At 30.3% G+C, this 22,334-nt stretch overlaps 1 protein-coding gene across 2 annotated transcripts in view; it reads left to right on the plus strand.

Annotated features, from left to right (window-relative positions):
- Msp300 (Muscle-specific protein 300 kDa) overlaps positions 1-22,334 on the plus strand; it is a 764,465-nt gene that overhangs the window by 312,222 nt on the left and 429,909 nt on the right. Inside the window, exons 4-5 of one of the 2 annotated variants that reach the window (XM_075369200.1) lie at positions 7,718-8,116; positions 18,879-18,998. The exons of the other annotated variant lie outside the window; for it this stretch is intronic. Coding sequence (XP_075225315.1) covers positions 7,718-8,116; positions 18,879-18,998 — 519 coding nt within the window. The remainder of the gene's footprint in view (positions 1-7,717; positions 8,117-18,878; positions 18,999-22,334) is intronic. 2 annotated transcript variants of the gene reach the window in all.

Genomic DNA, 22,334 nt, shown 5'->3' on the forward strand with positions numbered 1-22,334 from the left:
CGCAAGATGTAACCCGCAATTTATGGATATATGTAGGGGGTTTCTTTAAACAATATTCCTCCATCTACATTTACGGATGCCCAGAATGATCAATATAATGAGAAAAAAGTTGACAAAGGGAAAGTGGACCCACAACTTGATTCCGGACCCCCAAAAATGGCTGTCCCACTGGGAACTGGGGTTAGAGCTGACGCAGGTCCTTACCGATCACGGTGTTTTAAGGCGTACTTGTGTGTAAGGACGCTGTGACCCTCCACGGAATATGAATATTGAGGGGAGAAGGATACCGAAGAACGCATGGTGTTCTTGTACGATCGGTTCATGCAGCATAGGGAAACATCCCGGAGAGCTTATGTTACCATATATATCATGGGAACCATGCTGCATACCGAATTGTGCGTGGCGCGCGGTGTCCGCGATGTTGGTTAAGGTTATTCACCGAAGTTGGGGAAAGAAATGCAGTAGTGAATATTTCCTTCTGAATATTCCTTGGGGCTGTGGTTATATTAAAGTAGGTCTGAGAACAAAATTAGAAACCGGGGGGAAAAGATTTTCCATTTAGCCTATCTCCTTTCCATATTGTACAAAAATCTTCTTATATTCGAATATTTCCCAACATTTCTAAAATTTTGGTTCGGCAGAAATATAAACAAATTTTTTTTAAATGCTTTTATTTTATAGTCAACAATTAAAGTCATTAGAGACTTATCATTGTAATATAACTGTGACTGTAAACGCGTAGTCTTGATTGAAAAACTGAAGTCGATCGTTCCTAAGACGTGCGGTTAATGTCTCCAACCACCAAAGAACATCGGTATCCACGATTTAGAATCAAATCCGAATAAAAGCGACTATCTTTATTAGGATTTGAACCTGAGAGCTCTCAACTTTGAAATCAGCTGATTTACGACGACGAGTTTACCACTAGAGCCGGTGGGTTAAAAACAATTTTTATTTTCTTTTTAATTGTAATTTGAAATCTTTAATACGCGAAGAAACGGTTATATAACTTACTACTTAAACAAAATAAAAAAATAACCGACTTTATACCTTGAAATATCAACCTAATCGAAAATTAATACTATTTTATTTATTCTTCCTCATAACTAAAAGTTTATTTGAAATATATGTTTTCCTAATAAATGTATTCTATTAGTAATTTTTTTTAAACAGGTTTATTATTATTTGTTAAAAAATATAAAATGAAAATTTGTTTATGTAAATACCTTAAAATATGTATTTTACAAATAAATAAAAAAATATTCTTGACTTTTTTTAATCATTTTTATTGAATATTTTATGTTAATTTAAAATATTAGATAAATAATTATTTATTTTATCATTTAAAATCTATATTAATTTTTATTTTAATCAAGACGTCTCATGATAATATGAAATACTCTAAAATGTTCCACCACTTTTAAATTTTTTTATAATAAGACAAGAGCTTTGTATTAAAAATGTTCAACACAACAAAATTAAAATCAAAAGATTTAAAAATAATAAACGCATAGTTTCTATTCTACTACTATTATTATTATTGTCGAAAAAACAAATTATAGTATTGTTTTTTTAAAACAAACTTATCTGGAACTTGAGATTAATTTCCTTTTAACTTTATTTTATTCATAACATGCAATTAGGTGTACAGCAATAGTTGCATATTTCACGGTTATATAGCTTAAAAATAATTTTTTATCAGTTTGCTGTGCAATCCCTTAATTATATATGTACTTGAGTGATAGATAATATTCTACGTATCGTTAAGAGGAAGCGAGTGCAATTTTTTATACTTATCGTGACAACTTTAAAATTAGTTTCTATATTATAATTAATAATAGATAGAAGAACAATTGCTAACATGTACAGGAACCAAACAGCAACAATAACAATTGAAGAACATAAGAAAGAAGCCCTAATAAGAAAGGGAGTCCGACAAGGATGTTCCCTATCTCCGTTACTTTTTAATCTTTACATGGAACTAGCAGTTAATGATGTTAAAGAACAATTTAGATTCGGAGTAACAGTACAAGGTGAAAAGTTAAAGATGCTACGATTTGCTGATGATATAGTAATTCTAGCCGAGAGTAAAAAGGATTTAGAAGAAACAATGAACGGCATAGATGAAGTCCTACGCAAGAACTATCGCGTGAAAATAAACAAGAACAAAACAAAAGTAATGAAATGTAGTAGAAATAACAAAGATGGACCGCTGAATGTGAAAATAGGAGGAGAAAAGATTATGGAGGTAGAAGAATTTTGTTATTTGGGAAGTAATATTACTAAAGATGGACGAAGCAGGAGCGATATAAAATGCCGAATAGCACAAGCTAAACGAGCCTTCAGTAAGAAATATAATTTGTTTACATCAAAAATTAATTTAAATGTCAGGAAAAGATATTTGAAAGTGTATGTTTGGAGTGTCGCTTTATATGGAAGTGAAACTTGGACGATCGGAGTATCTGAGAAGAAAAGATTAGAAGCTTTTGAAATGCGGTGCTATAGGAGAATGTTAAAAATCAGATGGGTGGATAAAGTGACAAATGAAGAGGTATTGCGGCAAATAGATGAAGAAAGAAGCATTTGGAAAAATATAGTTAAAAGAAGAGACAGACTTATAGGCCACATACTAAGGCATCCTGGAATAGTCGCTTTAATATTGGAAGGACAGGTAGAAGGGAAAAATTGTGTAGGCAGGCCAAGTTTGGAGTATGTAAAACAAATTGTTGGGGATGTAGGATGTAGAGGGTATACTGAAATGAAACAACTAGCACTAGATAGGGAATCTTGGAGAGCTGCATCAAACCAGTCAAATGACTGAAGACAAAAAAAAAAAAGTAATCGGATATAAATAGATATTTAAATGCACATCTATCCGTATTTGATTTTTTTACTCAGTTAAAACTAATTAAAATATATAAGATAACAGAGTTAAAAAAAATCATTGTTAATCATTCGTAAATTAATTTTTAAATTATTATTATAAAAGATATACGTATAAATATAAAACCGAACGAAATTTGGTTTTGAATGTTAATATTATTTAATAATTTATTTCGTAATATTTTCAATCTTTGATTGACACTAATGTTAGTTGGAAGATTATTTTTGAAAATATTATTGAGTAAAAAATTTAATTTAAGTTACATTTAGTTCGGTTTGTTCATTAGAATAAATATCTTAGTTTAATTAACCGTTGATTGATTTATACCACATATTTTCGTTTACTTTTATTTCCTACTTGTACATATTTGAATAACAATTTTAAAAATATTATTATTAATAATAATTAAAAAACTTTTATTTAACTCAAACTGTTCTTTCTTATAGATTAAAGTTGCAATCAATTGATTTAAAGTTTTCTATGTACCCACCGGATTGGTCTAGTGGTTAAACTCAGAATCGCAAATCAGCTGATTTGGAAGTCAAGAGTTCTAAGGTTCAAATCCTAGTAAAGGCAGTTACTTTTATATGTATTTGAATACTAGATCGTGGATACCGGTATTCTTTAGCGGTTGGGTTTCAATTAACCACACATATCAAGAATGGTCAACTTAAGTCTGTACAAGACTACACTTCATTTACATTTATACATATCATCCTCATTCATCCTTTTAATACCTTAAGGTTGTTCTGGAAGCTAAACAGAAATAGAGAAAAGAAAAGATTTTATGTGGTTTATAATTTTGCATATAATCTCATTCCCTCAAAATATAATAATTTATCATTCCATTACTCATATTATTGAACTGATATTTAAAAAAAGTAGAATAAACAAATTTTAGAATGGATTACACTGAATAAAATTTCTCTTTTCATTACGTTAGGAATATGGTGACAAAATATTCATTTGTTTATTAAAACGAGTGATATTCTGTTATAATAATAACAATAATAAAACTTTTATTAATTTTTGGGCCATATAGAAATTTCTTATTTGAGTAAATATAAAAACGTAGGGTATTATTTATTACAATTGTGGCATTAATGACCAAAAATAACTAATACTAGAGAATTTTTTAAATAAATATTTTACCTCTTTTCTACCTGAAATAATATAAGCGCTCTACGATTTTATTTTTGACTCATAATGCCTGTATTATTTTGATGACTTAAAAACAATTTTTTTAAAGTTGTAGTGTATCTTTGTACCTGTGTGTGTATGTATATATACCAGTAACCTTCTTACTGAGTCGACTGCGCCGTATGGTTACTTGCGTTTCCCATCGTGATCAGGGGATGTTTAGTCGATCAGGGGGATTTGCCCCCAGGACCCTCCTCTGTTCATTAAACTCATGTTTGTGAGAATAGTGATAAATAAAAATTAAAGCCTGTTCAATTTATAAAAATTATCAGTGTATTGTAATTTCCTCAAGCAACACTTTCGTCAGTACATCACCCAGTAATTGGTTTTTAGATTTCTCGTCGCGACTTCGCTCGCCAAATATACAATCAGAATTACAAACGTAAATTACAATTACAATTTTACCAAATTTCATAAAGATTGATTCAATAACGGCAGCATAAATCGTCAAAAATGCAAAAAAAAATTGTTTTTTGTCCCTTAAAAAATTTTAATTCAAAAACTTGAAAATTGTTTTTAGATATATATATATATACCTGAAGAGTATTTGCGAGCCTTAATCCAGTGAATATCTCTTTTTGTCGGAAACGTGGAAAATTTGTGATCATTGTTCGGAATTTTTTTCCTTTCTTCACCCCTTTCAAGGTCGAATTTCGAAAAATTTAGAAATCGTTTTTAGATATTTATATTAAGATTGCACACACCAAAAATAAGATGATATCTTCATCCAAAAAACGAAATTTCTTACAGAAAAATTAAAATGATAGTAAAATTTAATTTTACTCCATTTTAGCACTAAACTTGGAATTTCGAAAGATTTAGAAATCGGTTTTTAGATATTCACATGAAGAATACGCACATCAAAACTCAAGATGACATTTTCATTTGTTAGAGAATTAAAAAAAATAGTAAATTTCATTGTTACTTCATTTTAACTTTTCTAACTTAGGATTTCAAAAAATTATTTTTTAGTGTGCACTTAAGCCGTAAGAATCGTGCATTCAAATTTTCATAAAGTTTTCTTCAGTAGTTTTTGCTGGGCGTTGATTATGAATCATTTACATGTTCTTTTATATATATATTTTAATTCAATTATGTCGCCTTTAAAAAGTTATTTTAAAGTAACAGATCAATATTTTATTGTATTTGGAGAAAATAGGAATACGTTTATTTTTCAACATAGTAAATGTAAACGTAATTGTTGGTATAAAACAACGTGTATATAAAATATTAATTTTAATGTTCTTGTAATTCTTGCGTTATCATGAAAATATGTTCAATAAATGTAAAGATACTTAACAAAAAAATACAAAATTTAAAAAAAATATATATTTATCATCGGTTGTTATAAAATTATTTGAATGTAGTTGAAGAAAAAAAATATTTTTTATGTTCACATAATAGAAAGTGATTTAGTCATGAAAACTTAATAGTTCATGATTTATTCATATATATTGTATGTGACTTGCTTATTAGTTGAGTGAAGTAAATAGTCTACAGATAACTAATTAACTATTTTTAAAGTGTATATTGTATTTACCGCGTATTAATTAACTTTCCAAAATTCTTAATATCTTACACCAAAAATTTGATGTCTGTTTAATTTTTTTACCGTATTAAAAAAATAATAAAAGTATTTTATTACATTTATATAAAATCGATAAATAATAAGTAGAATAGTAGAATACGGAAGTATACTAATTTAATAAAAAAAGTAATGTATATTATAATAAAGTTGGTATTACTGTTAAGATAAAAATACTACGGATGTATATTTATAAAAATTATTAAACGAGTAATAATTCATTTTATTTCTAACTACAATGAAAGAATGTTCCGTGCTTTTTAATTAGCAAATTATTCTTGGTTTTTTTTTGTGTGGGCTAATTTATAACAGTTAACTGTTAATCTGGGGTAACCTACAAATTCACTTTACTTTTAATAATGGGTAAGTATTTTTGCTGTTTATTGAACTGTAGTTTACTATGTCTATCTGTGTCGGTAAAAAATTTTAAAGAAAATAGCATTTATTACAAGATTAAATAAATGAAAAAAAAAAAACAATTATTAATTTTTAAAAAAATATAAATTAATTTATTTTTGTGCTGAGAAAGATTTTGGTAAAATAGTCTTTGTTTTCCAAAAATTTTCTATTTAATTATTTTTTGTTAACAATTTTTTATGGTTAAAAAATTGCAGCAAAATTATTAAAGCTTTATTTCTTAACGTAACTTATTAATTATTTTATATGTAAAAGTTGGCCCCTAATCATATTAATAAATATTTAATGTGTTATTAACGAATGCACTTTCAAGTAATTCAATATTCAGACCGATTTATGAACAGCAATTACGTTATTATTTTATAGCTGGGAAATATTATTAAGTGCTCTTAAAATTTTAACTACGTAATATTTTATGAAAACATTAAGAAATATATGTAAATAATATTGAATAATTCGATAAACTTAAAATTTTGGAATTTTCAAAACATACTATACAAAACGTAAAAAAATAAAAACTATGAATTCTACTCCTCCCCGTACTTTAATTTTGTTCAAAATTTAATATCAGTAACATCTCGTATATAGGAATTTTTTAACACTTTTGGGAGATTTTATGTTGTCTCAGTCCGAAGATATTAATAAAAAAACAGACTAAGAAGTATATCTATATACATACATCTCTGGAAATTTCTCTAACTATTGTTGTGCTTTTTGGACTAAGGAGGATCTTGAAACATCGCTGTTTGGATAAACTCCAATGCCCAAAATTCCGGCCGATCGTTATACTTTCTCTTTATAGCTGCTGTAAAGGGAAAGTAGAGCAGCGTATTTATGCTGCTGCAGCAATTCAGTTATAGTCTTAAAATAAAATTATTTATAAGGAAAGGAGAGGAAAAATAATTTTTTCTTATCCTTTCAGGTGGACTTATTAATAATATTCAAAAATATTTTTACACACAAATTTTAAAATCTCTAAATAATAAAATATATTTTTTCATCTCCTGGGCGTTATATATTAAATATAACATTTTTATATAGAAAATATTCTCTGCACCGTAATTAACTTTTTTTAAGTTTTAAATCATTTAGCTTATCGGGAATTTTTAAGGGAAAGAATTCTGGAATTATCATTATTAATTGGCTTAACATAACAAACACCACATTAATTCAATATTTATTGTATATATATGTTTTTTTTTTAATTACTTTTTTTAATAATTTAAACCCTGTGATTCATTAATTTAAAACTTAGAATTCTAAAGGAAAAAGAATTCACTAACAAAAGAAATATTTTATATATATATTTATATATATAAATAACAATTACACTCATTCATACTTAAAAAACGAAACAATATCATGCTGGGTGAAAGTGAATGATTTTTTATACATTTATTCAATTGTTGCACTTGAAAAATAAGCTAGTACTTATTTTGTATGTTATCATTGGTTGATCATTTTAAAAATGTAAATGCATGGTTGCATATATATATATTTAAACACATACCCATGCATTTAGGATTTAGATTAAACAATCCGGTCAATTATATTCTGTAATCTTAAAGAAATATAATTATTACACTAAAGCGTGAACATAATTTTAATTTTGGATTTATTTCGACAAATAGATACATCAGAATTGTCATCACCATCCAGTAGCATTCATGATTCGTTTGAAGAAACGTACGAAAAAGTTACTGAAGAAGGTGATACGAGTTCGGTCGGAAAAATTGTTCAATTGGAAAGAATTACGTTGCATAAATCTGTTAGAGAATATAGAATGGCGAGTAGAACACCGTCTGAAGAACAGTTAACTAGAGAAGATTCCGCTTATCAAAGTCAAAGAATGCCTCATTCAAGATCTTCATCTGTCGCTTCGTTAGATCATCTTGATTCAAGATCATCTGGAGGCGAATCTGCTGAATGGTATCACGATTTTCGTTCGCATTCGCTTCAAGGAGTTTCTTCAAAACTGGATTATGTCCGGAGTAAATCTCAATACGATTCACATATTGCTGAAATGAAAGGTAATTAACGACTTATTTTTAAAATTATTAATACCTGTTTATTTTACGTATTTCTTTTTTTTTAAATTATTATTAAATATTAAATGGTCAATACTATTTCTTCAAATGTGTCTTTATTAAAAGTTATCAAATATTATCGATAATATTTTTCTATAGCAAGACTGCTTCTATTTATAAAAGTAATGGTAAATTAATCGGTAATATTTTTATGACTTGCAGCATACTCACTGTCTAAAGGTAATTTCATGCTATTATATTTTGCCGATCTCCATGGCAGAGTGGTAGCATCTCTGTCTTTCACCCGGGAAGTCCTAACCAGGCTTTGACATTTTTCTCATTTAAACAAAAATCTTGTAATTGGACGGTTAACCTGAATTTGCTTAAAAAAGGAATAAATAACTATATTTTAACTCTTATCTTAGTTTGATTACGATCTTAATTCTACGTATTAAAAATGTTTAACCTAAATCTTAGAGATTTAAAAACATTTTAACCCTGTAATCCGTTTACAGAAAACATAAAAACTTAGTAACATCCTCAACACAGGATAGACATGACTTATATATTTTATTTATTAATGAGTTAATTCTAATACATTGTTGACACAATTATTTTGTTTAATTTCATCGCTTTTTTTAAAGTACTATAGAGAAAAATGAAAATGATTTAGGATCCTATTCTCTTAATTATTATTAATAATTATAATACGAATTACAAAATTCAACCTAAAGCTAACCCAAATTCGTTAGTATTAATTATATCTTAAATCTACCGTAACAAATCTTCTCGATTCCTTATCGCGATTAAAAATAATTATTGCTTTGTTGCATCTAATAAAATTCTTTAAGCAATCAAAATAACATTAATTTTTATTATATCATTAATTTTGTTATATTCGAACTCTAAAATTTATTACCTTTCTTGGAAAGAAATACCAACTGCTCCTAAATACTTCATACTGAATATTTTTGTAACCATATCATAAAATTTTGCAATAAAAACTATTTTATTCACATATATATATATATACGCGAACAAAAAAATATATATATAAAACTATAAATAGAAATGAAATATATATTACATAGAAATGGATAGATGTGATATTCCATTGAAACAAATATTGCTCATCATTTTCCTGAAAGAATTATTGGAAATAGCGGGAAAACCTTGATCGGAGTAGCATTAAAAAGTATAAATCATAGTTATTTATAATTTAAAATTAATTACTAAAAAAAAATTGGTTAAACTTTTCATTACTGCGTAAAAACTGTGTAATAAAATATATGAATTGATAATAAATAAGTAGAAAATTTATGTTGGTGTAAAATTAATAAAATCAGTACAAAATAGATGTGAATTAAAATTGACCATATAAGTATTATTTTTACATGTTAAACGGGGATCCAAAAAGTTCAGATTATTTATTTTTTTATTATTAAAAATTCAACGATAGAGTAATATTTCTTCTATAAAAGAAAGTATCTTAATTTTTAAGTAAATTTATAGAAAAGTCTTTTGCAACGAAAGTCCAGTAAGCCCCTTCTTGTCGACCAAATTATTGTTTTTATTTTTTCAAAACTCGTTCTAAATTTTTGAAGGTGTCCTAAGATCTTTCACAAAAATAATACTTAAGAATAATGCATAACACCGATTTGTTAAAAAGAATCAAAATCTTTAATTTTGTTACGAATGAAATCCCAGAAGCGTTTATCATCCTAACAGAAGAAAAAAAAGAAGATATCTAGTAAGATAAAAAGATATCTAGTAATTTTGTTTTAAAGATAACATAAACACTAATATTAATTAAACGAAAGTATGATAATTTTTCAGTAAAATGATTTAAAGGAAATGCATTAATACATATTTTATGATAGGTCATGAATTTAATTTAAAACAGTAGTTGTCAATAACTAATATTTGTTTTAAATTAGTATATTTTACATAGCAGGAAATTAAAAGAACAGTTTCTCTTATTCTTTAAAATTAACAACTTCACAATTTATCTATAGTATAAACTAAATATTCTGCGAAATTCATTTTACTCATCGTTAGTATATCTATCGACTGTCTATTTGATAGACTCCCCCTATCAGAAGAATGTGGCAAATTTTTTTTTTTTTTTTGATAATAGAATAAATAAATATATTTACAGTTTTACTTATTTATGTTAGATTATAATTAGTTTTTTTTTTTATCAATTTTGTGCATATTTACTTTTTATTCAGATTTCCTTATCCAATAATACCAATGTGATTTTTAATATACTACATATTAATTCCCTATTTATTATTATTATCTATTTTCATATACAACTTACCACATATTATATTTATAATATTTTTAATCTGTTTCGTTGTCGGCCAACCACAGAGTATGAAAATATTGTTTTTTTGTCCTTTTTATTTTTTCTCCTTTCGTATCTTAGAAGAAATAATTTTTTTTCTGACTATCTTTTCCCCTTTAGATGTTCTTTTGGTTGTTTTCCTTTTGAAAACATTAAAATTTTTTAATCTTCTTTCTGAAGTTGTTCCGGTATTTACGTATTGCCCCTCAACCAATAAATTGCAAACTTTGAGTTATTGTTAATATCACCAAATATATTACCATTTTTATATTTATTTATTTTGTAATATATATTTTACGCAAATTTAATCTACGCTCGCTTCGCTCCCTAACCTTGACTAATTAACACAGTAATGATTTGAGTATTTTAATAATAAATTCAGTAATTATTGCAATTTTTTTATAAATTGTAGTTTCCCCGCCCTCACCCCGGAACTGGACACACAATTGAGCATAAACTCAGCCCCCAGAAGGTGACTTCGCCTCAAACTACCTCAGAAGGACGCAAGACCCCGCCTAGGCAGCCGGGACTCTTGTCTCTGCATGCCATGCCTCAAATGAGGCGTTCCCAAAAGGAAACTCTCCACCGGAACTCCGGTCTTGACGCCTCGCCTCTGGTGGGGAACCCCCAAAGGGATCCCCCACTGTGACTACGGTCTTATATTCCCCCAATGGAATCCCAGAGAAGTCCCTACCCGATCATTAAAGGTGGAAGACCGAAGCTTCCCACCCCTCCCGGGTGGAGCTGTCCCTCAAAGACACCATGACATTACTGTGAAGCAGATGGACCAGCCTTGCATCCTCGACCTCTGGGCGCATGACTGTACAGCTTGTAGGATGTACATCGAGGCTCCTGTTTACAATCTTTACGTATATGGCCGGCCTTACCGCACATAACACAATGGCTACTTCTATCTGCGCCATTACAGAACTTGGCCCTGTGGCCTGGACTCCAGCATCTAAACCAGAGTTCGTCGGAGACACACTTCGTCACCCGACAGGCCACCCACCCAATACGAACACATCCATCAGACAGCAGTTTGCCCGCAAGGATGGGAGGCACACTTCTTAATGTTACTATTTGCGTCGAGCCGTAAGCCGGTCGCATTGATAAAATATCTATAGTGACCGACTACCTGTTATTTTACGAATTTCTCTGAGAAACTCATCATGCGTCGTGAGAGCATCCACGTCCTTAACAAGGACGTGGACCCTCCTACCACCCGTTCTAGCCGTAGTAGCACCTTCCACTTTTTCGGCGATATCTCTGCTTAATCTCGGCCGCCCCACCACCGACTCGCAGCCGGAGGTGAAGATCCTCCCCCTGACCCTTCTGTTTGGAAAGGACCCCAGTTTCACACGGTGACACTATACCCTTCACGGAGCGGAGGAGATCAGCGTAGGATCTCCCCTACGCCTTGACCACCACCGTGGCGGTCAGTGGTTCCGCCGGTTGCTTCTTGCTTTGCGGCATCACTGTGTTGAAGACGGACGCAACAAATGAACAAAATGCCGCTTCCCTACCCGCCTACTCGTATACTCAACGGTGAGCCTTAAAACCTGTCCGATCCGCCTAGGCGACCCGTAGAAACAGACCGGTCGACTCAGTTCAACATTCAGCAAGTGGGGAACTGATCTAGGCCATCCCAAGATCCCCAACCGTCGAATCGATTACTAAAACGTAATCCGTCCTTCCAAGATCTACCTTACACGCATCATCTTCCGCGGGTAGTAAATCGCTCAAAAAGGACCTGACCCACTCTCAGTTTATCGGCACGAGCCAGGTCTCGAATCCACGGAGCCCTTTGGAACATAATAGCGTTTTGAGGGTTGTCGACGACCCTAACCTCCATATCAGTAATACAAACGGATCCAACGCCTTCTTCCAACAATTCTGTAGCATCTTCTATTAGGGCTGAAGATTGCAAGATGTCTTCAGGCCAGTCTCTCAAACCAGCCGTTCGAGGTCTGCGTCCGCCTTAGATCCTCATCCGTCCAAGCCATGTTCTGCCGCAGGCCCATGTCCGGTGTTTGTGAGAGGCCACATCCGTGATGATGAAGTAAGTCTGTGTGGTCTCACCCACCATGTTCAGTTGTGCAGGCCGCCTTGGCTGAGACCCCACAGGTGTATCGTCAAGTACTCTTTAAATATTTCCACCACACGGGCAATGCCTTCCATATTGCGGGAGCATTCCTTTATTTCCAGTTGAGTAGTCGCGTTTTGGCGGACAAGTAAGTTCAGTTCTTTGACATACCGGAGTAAAACTCCATTGTTAAACGCCAAACATTTCTTCTGTTTCCGATGATCCGCACTTGCACCACCCTCCGGCTTCGCTTCCCCCTCTTCCATTAAGGAAACAGAACCACGTTCGAGATCGGCGGCGTCCTCTCAGGAGGACAAGGAACTCCTACTGCCGGCCTTGGATTTTTTTCTTCTCCTGTGTTGTTTGTGACGCGGGGGGAGGGGGGGAAAGCCGCAGCCTGCGTTTCCCCACCGTTTTCAAGGGGCTCGGTCCATCGTCCTCAACGTCGTCACCCATCTTCATTGGTTGGGACGGAAAATCTCTCTCAAGGGCCCTACTACCCGAGACACCCACAGAGGCCAGAACCGGTGAGTCGACTGTCTTCTGCCGTCGCCGAGCCGACGCTTCTCCCCTCTTCTCTTTTCGCTTGGTTACCAGCGGATCTGCACGTCGAATCTCTTCTATTACCATCTTCGCTAGGCTTTCACAGTCCTACTATCGGAGAGAGCGTCCCGCACCTGGACACGAGAAACTTCCCTTCTGAGGGGCCGTCGTCCCACTACCGGAGAAAATCCCTCCTCATCGTGTCGAATCGCACTCTCTGACCGTTCTGGGTGACCGTTCTGGGCAAATTAAAAGAAACCAAAAATAAAAACGAAAATCAACAGTAATTAATCGAAAAAGTAATTAATTCCACACATGTCCATCTAAAGCAGTAAACAAATCGAACACCTGGGTAACTAGGTAAATAAGCCTTAGTTACCGTGGGCTAATCTATTAAAATAAATTTCTAAACACTTAATATTATAAAATAACACCACGAAAACTGAAAATTAACTTCAAAAACACGTAAAGTAATATAAAATAACAGAACACAAAACGTACAACTAAATAAACGTACTACAAAATACAGTAACCTGAACAACAAAAGTACAGTGCCCCAACAAAAACAAAAATGAAAAATCAACAAAAAAACGCAACAAAACTACTAAAAACATCACTAAATAACTAAAAACGAACAAAACCAAAAAGGGTAATTATTTAGTTTAGGTGCCTCACCCCGAAATCACAAAAAAAAAAACATATCAAACTCATTCATTTAATGATGTATTTTTGGTGTCGGAAAATAGAAAATCAGTAAAAATTTACATAACCTAACCTAACGTAGCGATGGCTAACGATGTATCGGCCTATTGCGAAATCGCTACGTTACACTGTTTACTTTCATATTTCTTATGTTTGTTAAGTAAACGAAGGCGTTTTCTACAACGGAAAATGTGTCGATCTTCATTCAGCTTCATTTCGTTATTACACGATTGTCTGTGTTTCGACGGACATTGTCTGTGTTTCGACGAAATGCCATGATTGTAAAAAAATCGTCTCACATTATCAACCGACTGAGACAATTCAATAAATGTAAATTCACAATTTCTACATATACATTTCAGGTCCAGCAGATTTTTTTTTTTCATCCATTGTAGTTCATTCTATTTACTTATTGAACACTGTAAATTCTTTAAAGAAAAACTCAGAAAACTTAGACGCCGTGTGAGAATAACAGACAACAATGTAATGTAATGAATAAATTATAAATAATAAAAGTAGTGCAGTGAATAAGAAAGAATTCTACATTATCCATTATCCGGAAGTGGGAATCTGCATTATCGAGTGTATCGATATTAAAATATCTACTTTTCCATCATAAAATACATTTCAAAAGAATTTACAACGATTGGATATGTTTTTTTGTGATTTCGAGGTGAGGCACCTCAACTAAATAATTATCTCAAAAAGTAACAGAACTATTAATGAAAACCACAATAATCACCACGAATACTCGGAGCAAGAATAACGCAACCGCAATCTTCAACGTAACCTCATGATAAACATGATTACTTGCGGCCCAATTATGTTTTATTTAAATAATCAAACATTACTGTTAATCAGTCAAGGTTAGCGAGCGAAGCGAGCGTATTAATTAAGTTTGTTTAATTAATATATATAATTATATTTTTAATATGTAAAATGTGTTAATAATCCCGTTAATTTCTTCTTTTTTTTGTAGATTTTTCTAGTTGGTTCTTTCCAATCTTTCTTCATTTTGATCATTTTTCCTATTATCAGTTACGTATTTAATCTTTTTACACCACTCTCTGAAGGTGGCTGTGAAAAGTAACTCTTATTTTCCTAATTTCATCTTTTATTTTTCGAAAAAAGTTGTTGAGTACCAAGTTTGATTTTATCCCATAATTCCCTTCGTTAATGATAGGTCCCGGTTACTTTCCTTACTATTCTTTCTTTTTTTTCTTAATCTTTTTTTGCACTTTATAACCGATTAAAAGTAATATTTATGAGCCATAAAGAACTTCTAGTCTTACTAATGCGTTATAATGTCTTAATTTAACGTTTTTAAGTAAAAATGTTTTGTCGTATAAAGTACTTACCTTCATAAAAGCTTTTTTTAATTTTTTCTGTTCTCATTTTAACCGCCTATTTCATTTTTTAGATTGATGTTTTCTCCAAAATATTTATAATTATCAGTTTTCCTATTGTTTCTGCAACTTTTTTTCGTACTGCTGATGTGTTTTTATCAGTGGGCATGTTTTTATTTTTCAAATGAAATCAGTAGACTTACTTTTTGTGCTGCTTCTTTGAGAAGTTCTTATTTCATTTTAATGTTTTCTGTTATAGATAAATCTGCCCCCTATAAAATAACCTAAATAGCCTATATATTAGTTAATTTTTCTAAGTTTTACATATTTATAGATTCTACATTCCTTTTGAAGTTTTTTAATTTTCTAATAAGTTTCTCTTATCAAAGTCGAAAAAAAGATGAGATAGTCCTCCCGTTCCTTGTCCAACTTCAGTTACAGTCTTAAAAGGTTTTTCAATGATTTCCCATAAATTTAACTTTAGAGGTTATATTTATTACTATTTGTCTAGTTTTCCCGACGTTAGATGATTATCTTTCCAAAAATCTTATAAAATTTTGTAAATGGAATCTTAATCGATAGAATTATTACTTTTTTAAATGTACAAAAATCAAGCCTACTATTTTATTTGCTAGTTTTATATAACTATCTTTTTTAATTTAAAAATTTGTTCTGGTCGAAATCTTCTGATTTCTGTTTATTAATAAGGGAATTTATTTTAGATTATCAATGGTTATAATTTCAAATTTCGAATCCAATTTTTTTAAAAGAACCGATTAAAAGTTTATATGATAATTTCAATTAATTGCTATTCATATATATGATAATTTAATTAAAAACTTGATCGACAAGATAATGAGAAAGTCTCGTTTATTTGTTTCCATAACTATCGCATCAAAATTAATTAAAATTTATAAATGTTATAATTATTATCAACTTATAAGGGATTCAACAATCAGTTTAGTTGTTTTTCCATTAGTAAATATAAGGTTTTTGCAAGTACGTTATTCGAAAATATAACCCGATGGCGTCAGTAAAATTACTCTATGTTTAAGTAAAATAAATAATAATAATATATGTAGATTAAATATACAGAATGATTTATATTATTTATCAATTTTCTAATTTAAATGGATGATAAGTATTTTTTAATCCTAATTATTTATCAGAAATAAATCTGTGACGGAACTTTGTAAAGCTAAAACGCTTTAAATAAATCTATTTTCTTTTTTAAGCATTTTAAAATTTCTCAAGACAATATAAGCGTAATTGCAATATTATTTTATAAAGATTATATATATCGTGTAACTTATTTGTAACGGCAAATTGTAGCCGACTATCGAAAGGAGAAATTTTATCTTAAGTTTCTTAAACTTCATTGAACTTAACAAAACCGGTTTATTAAACATGGCTTCTGCTAAGCCGTTGGCATTTTATCCTTACTTCAGTATCATTTTGTACTTTCAGGACATTACTCCGTGATATTCTGTAGGTGTTTCTTTCTAATGTAATGAAACAAACTGGTCGTTAAAGAGAAAATAGTTTGTTGCCTTGTGTAGCATCCATGAACTATTCACTTATGTAAATGTGCTATTAATATATTATATATATAATAGTAAACTGATGTTCATTTTAGAAAAATATCATTATTTTTAAATAACGCAAAAAATCATATAAATTTTTTAAGTTTATGATCAGAAATATTCCTGTTGTTCATAATTGTTGTACACTTAATATTAAAACTGTATGAGATAGCATTCTACGTCAACATATCATTTGCCCTGAGGATGTCTCCTGTACCATGTTCGTTCTCCTCTATTGCCAGTTAAATATTTAAGATCTTTGTGGTTCTCATTTCCTTTTACGTCGTCTATATTCTCTCTCTCTCTCTCACACACACACACTCTCACACTCTCTCTTTCTTTGGCACCTTCTATTCATCCTAGTAAAACTATTTTAATCAATTCTGCTCCTCCCGTGTTATGTCGCAACCAGTTGACTTTCCTATTCTAAATTTTTCTGTATCAGAAATAAATAACCAGAATAACTGTAAAAAAAAATATACAATAAAAAATAGGCCGATATGTTAGGTGACGTATGTATTATATCAGTACCTTACAGATAATCGAGTTCGTGCATCACTTATTTTTTTCTGGCAGTTTGTGAATTAAGGATATCAAGAAGGTTTTTAGGACTTACATTTCAAAATAATTTAAGTATTCCATTTAACAGATAACATTTATGAACAATAATTACATTCCATTGCTCGATTTAAATTGTAGTGTCCGGATAGTAAATTATCGCATATTCATACAAATAATGAGCTATTTATGTTTCAGTAAAAATTCAGTTTTTTATAATTATTGAAATTCTGTTAGTGTATTATTTTATTTACCACAAATTAAACGCGACAATAAATAATATTGGTGAACAAAATTTTAATTTATTATTAAATAAAGAATAACAATTCTAAACAACCTTGTGTATGCAAAATAAAATGGGTTTAAAATAAAATTAGTATAGAATCTTTATTAATTTTTTTAAATAGATAACGAAAGAAACATTTTTCATTAGATTATGCAAAAAATTTTTAGCTCACATCTTATCATCCGTTGATCGTGGATAACTCTATTTTTTTCGTCAAATATAAAGAATTTTCTCTCCTTTTTTGTTGTTACAATTTCAAAAAGATTTATCAAGCAAACTATAACAATTTTGATTTTTTTACATTTTTTTAGCCAAATTATGAATTAATATATCTTTCTTAGACTTCTGTTTATACATACTTAATATTTATTAATTTATAATTTTGAACAAACGTTTGTTGAAAAGTATTCAGTATTTTAACTATATACTTCGTAGATTCAATTAAGTAAGTCGAAATGTGAAAAAATGTAGTTTTCAACTTTTATTTTACTTTTTGAATAATCGAATTATTATAATTTAACATTTAGATAAAACCCAAAAGTATTATACTGTACCTATTTATAAATAAAAACTTAATTTTTTTAAATCTATGAACATTGTCGTTAAGAGAAACAGTTTCAAAAATTAATTAAAAGTTTTGACAATTCTAAAAGGAATCAAAAGTGACATCGTGAAGGAAGTATTGTAATAATATCTTTGCATGAACTGCAAATGTTTTATAAAACTTCCCTTTCTAAAAACGCTGACTTTTAATAAAACATTAATTTGAGAGTTATTTTCTGCCCTTCCTAGCATTGTCACTCTAATATTCGGGTTTCCGAGTAACTCAAAAACGAAGGTACTTTTAGCACTCGAAGTGCTAAACGTTTTATGAGAGTGGAGGTACACCGAAACGCGGCAACTACGAATATTAGAGTGACAGTGCTTGGAAGGGCAGAAAATAACAATCAAATCATTTACGATAATTTTAGGGGAAATATAAAATATTGTCGAAATTTTAATTATACATATTAAAATATTAGCTACTAATTAATTATCAGTGTTTTTACGCGCGGTCACTTTAACATTGTAGTTTAGCTTACTGTTAAGTTTGTTCTCCCCTTTTGGGTCCCGATATGAACTGATCCATTGAGCTGGTCTTCACATAACGTGGACTCTTCCAAACAGGCCATAAGTTTCTTTTTTCATTTGCCAACTATTCTATTGTATATTATTCTCGTAAATTCAATTCTTGGACAAAATATTTTTTAAGATTTAATTTAAATAATGTGACTTCTTTTTAAATTTATTTATAATAGTTTTTAATTAATACAGATTCTAATACAAATATAACAACAGTAGAAACTCAGAAGATAATCACTCGAAAGCATTCCATTGAAAGTGAACTGGTGAAGCACAACAAAAGGCGTTTAGGTCTGAAAGTTGTAGACAAAGGTACAATATTGCTATATCATTTTAAAAGCTACTGTAAATAGCTCTTGGCGCTGTTTATTTTTGCTTATTTCTAAACTTAATTCTTTAATTTTTAGAATTTTTATCATATTTCTTTTATTTGTAAGTAAAAAATTTTAATACAAATTTCAGGAAAAATAATTCTTCTTACTTCTGTTCTTCTAAACTGCAAATATTATTTAATTTTAAGTGGAAATATATTTATATTGGTACAAATATTGTATGTGAATAATTATAATTAAGATAAAATAATTATTATTCTATAGGTAGACTATCATGACGAACTGATGTTCAAAATTTTACTTAATAATAAAATGATTACAACTTTAATTCGTAAAACTGTAACTATGCTTACAAAAGATCTTTTTAGGATTCAGTTCAGTGGTACAACAGATGATAATGTTTTTACTTTATAATTATGAAAACAGATGCGTAACACAGCAATGAAGATATAAGTTTTTGTAGTTTATAACCAATATAATTGGTAATTACAAATCTATAAGATTGTGATTTATGAAATAAGACTAGGTGATCAGGCAAAGAATATTTTAAATAAAGTTTACACTTGGGTTAAATTTTGTTTCTGACATGTTGAAAATTTTGGTCGGAAATGTATCATATCATATTTTAATCGTCTTCAGTCATTTTATGAGCTTATTGAACTTTTTTATATTCTTCTCTTACTAATCCTTTTCGCCTAAAGCACACTGTAGACAAAACAATCTTGATTTCGTCGGTTCGAGCTACGGGACTAATTGTGAGAGCACTTATAAAATAAGCTGTTTGTATGAAGTGCCGGCCGGCAATCGAAGTTCGCTCTGAGACAAGTCTATCTGCGTCCTTATAAATAAGTGTTAGAAAGTGCAAACCACAGGGAAAAATATTTTTTACAAATATCAATCCTTCTCTTACCTTTACCTCCTTCGAGTACAGGTAATTATTGAGTGCATTAGGCCTACAGTTGTACATGTATAATATAAATATATATACAGTAGAGTACGTATTATAAAATTATACAATTGTAATTTTATATTTATTAAAATTGCTATTAATCACCGTAATCTCAGAAGAAGGTGTTCAAAATTTAATCGACGAAATAGAAAGCCTGAGGGAATATTCGAATGTTAATTTAAGAAAAAGGTTTTGAGTCGAAACATTAATTAGGTTTAATGTGTTGCTTCCACGATGTCCATATTGATACTAAGAGAATACCGACAGTCTTGCTTCAAGTATAAGCTGTTCTTTTGACAAAACTATTTTGTCGTGAAATTGACTCGCGTACATCACGTCAAAAGAGTTTTGATTAAAAATTGTTTTCTCTAAAGTATTTCCTAAGCCATTCGTTCTCAATGTGAGCGATAACGCCCCCTCTTGGGCGCTGAAGGCCTTCAGGGGGGGCGGTAGAAGGGCCACAGAAAATTGGGAACGATCAGGGGGTCTAGGAAGGCGATGGCTGATTAAAAAAAGGCAAAGATTATGTTCTCCTGATATTTCAAACTAAAATTTAAAGTAAAATGTAAGTTTCAACTCGTAAAATATTTATCGATGAATTATAGGAACTTAATCGGTGTTTATCGGATAAAATACTTAATATTTCTATATTATTGAGTGATTTTCAGGTGATAAAATTTGATTTTAGTATTACTCAGAAGAGTAAAAAGGATTTAGAAGAAACAATGAACGGCATAGATGAAGTCCTACGCAAGAACTATCGCATGAAAATAAACAAGAACAAAACAAAAGTAATGAAATGTAGTAGAAATAACAAAGATGGACCGCTGAATGTGAAAATAGGAGGAGAAAAGATTATGGAGGTAGAAGAATTTTGTTATTTGGGAAGTAAAATTACTAAAGATGGACGAAGCAGGAGCGATATAAAATGCCGAATAGCACAAGCTAAACGAGCCTTCAGTAAGAAATATAATTTGTTTACATCAAAAATTAATTTAAATCTCAGGAAAAGATTTTTGAAAGTGTATGTTTGTCGCTTTATATGGAAGTGAAGCTTGGACAATCGGAGTATCTGAGAAGAAAAGATTAGAAGCTTTTGAAATGCGGTGCTATAGGAGAATGTTAAAAATCAGACGGGTGGATAAAGTGACAAATGAAGAGGTATTGCGGCAAATAGATGAAGAAAGAAGCATTTGGAAAAATATAGTTAAAAGAAGAGACAGACTTATAGGCCACATACTAAGGCATCCTGGAATAGTCGCTTTAATATTGGAAGGACAGGTAGAAGGGAAAAATTGTGTAGGCAGGCCACGTTTGGAGTATGTAAAACAAATTGTTGGGGATGTAGAGGGTATACTGAAATGAAACGACTAGCACTAGATAGGGAATCTTGGAGAGCTGCATCAAACCAGTCAAATGACTGAAGACAAAAAAAAAAAAAAAAAAAATTACTCAGAAGTTGATTTGAAGAATTATTAAAATATGACATTTTATAATTATCAAAAGTAGTTTAAATAATTAAAAAGTAATTCTTTTGCAAATTTAATACTTTATTTTTCCTGTTTAACCTCCGGTAATTATCTTTTATATAATACTTCAAAGGATGAATGAGGATGATATATATGAGTGTAGTCTTGTAGATGTCTCAGTTCGACCGTTGCTGAGATGTGTGGTTAATCGAAACCCAACCACCAAAGAACACCGGTATCCACAATCTAGAATTCAAATCCGTTTAAAAATAACTGACTTACGCTAAGACTTGAACGCTAGAACTCTCGACATCGTAATCAGCTGATTTGGGATGACACGTACACCACTAGACCAACCCGGTGGGTTTACAAATTTAAAACTATGTAAAACAAAAATAACGCTTATTCACGTTTCATTATATACACCAAATTTCTAGTCTTAGAATATAGAAGTTTTATAAGGAAATAAACCTTTTAAAAAGGTTCAAATTGTAAACGTTTATGATAAGGTTGGTCATCTGATCTTAAAAAAAGATTTTTATTAGTTATTATTTCTACTTTTTTGTCTCAAACGTACATTTACTTCGTATTAAAAAGTTATAAATGAAGAGTAGTGCAAGTTAATATACTAACAAAAAATAAACATTATTTATACAACTTATTAACGAATACAGTAGCTAACCTTGGATTAAAATATCATTTATTTAAATAATATTGATAACCCTTCAACATATTTTTTTTTACTGTATGAAGATATTCGTTATTATCATTATTTATTTAAAATATATTATTTTTTTTTAGGATACAAAACAAATGAAATTCGAATTCCCAAATGCATTATTAAATTTTAAAAAAGGCATTAATTACTGATAAAATATGGAGTAAATTCATAATTTTT

Source organism: Lycorma delicatula, chromosome 6 (genome assembly GCF_047948215.1).
Source record: "Lycorma delicatula isolate Av1 chromosome 6, ASM4794821v1, whole genome shotgun sequence".
Lineage (NCBI taxonomy): Eukaryota > Metazoa > Arthropoda > Insecta > Hemiptera > Fulgoridae > Lycorma > Lycorma delicatula.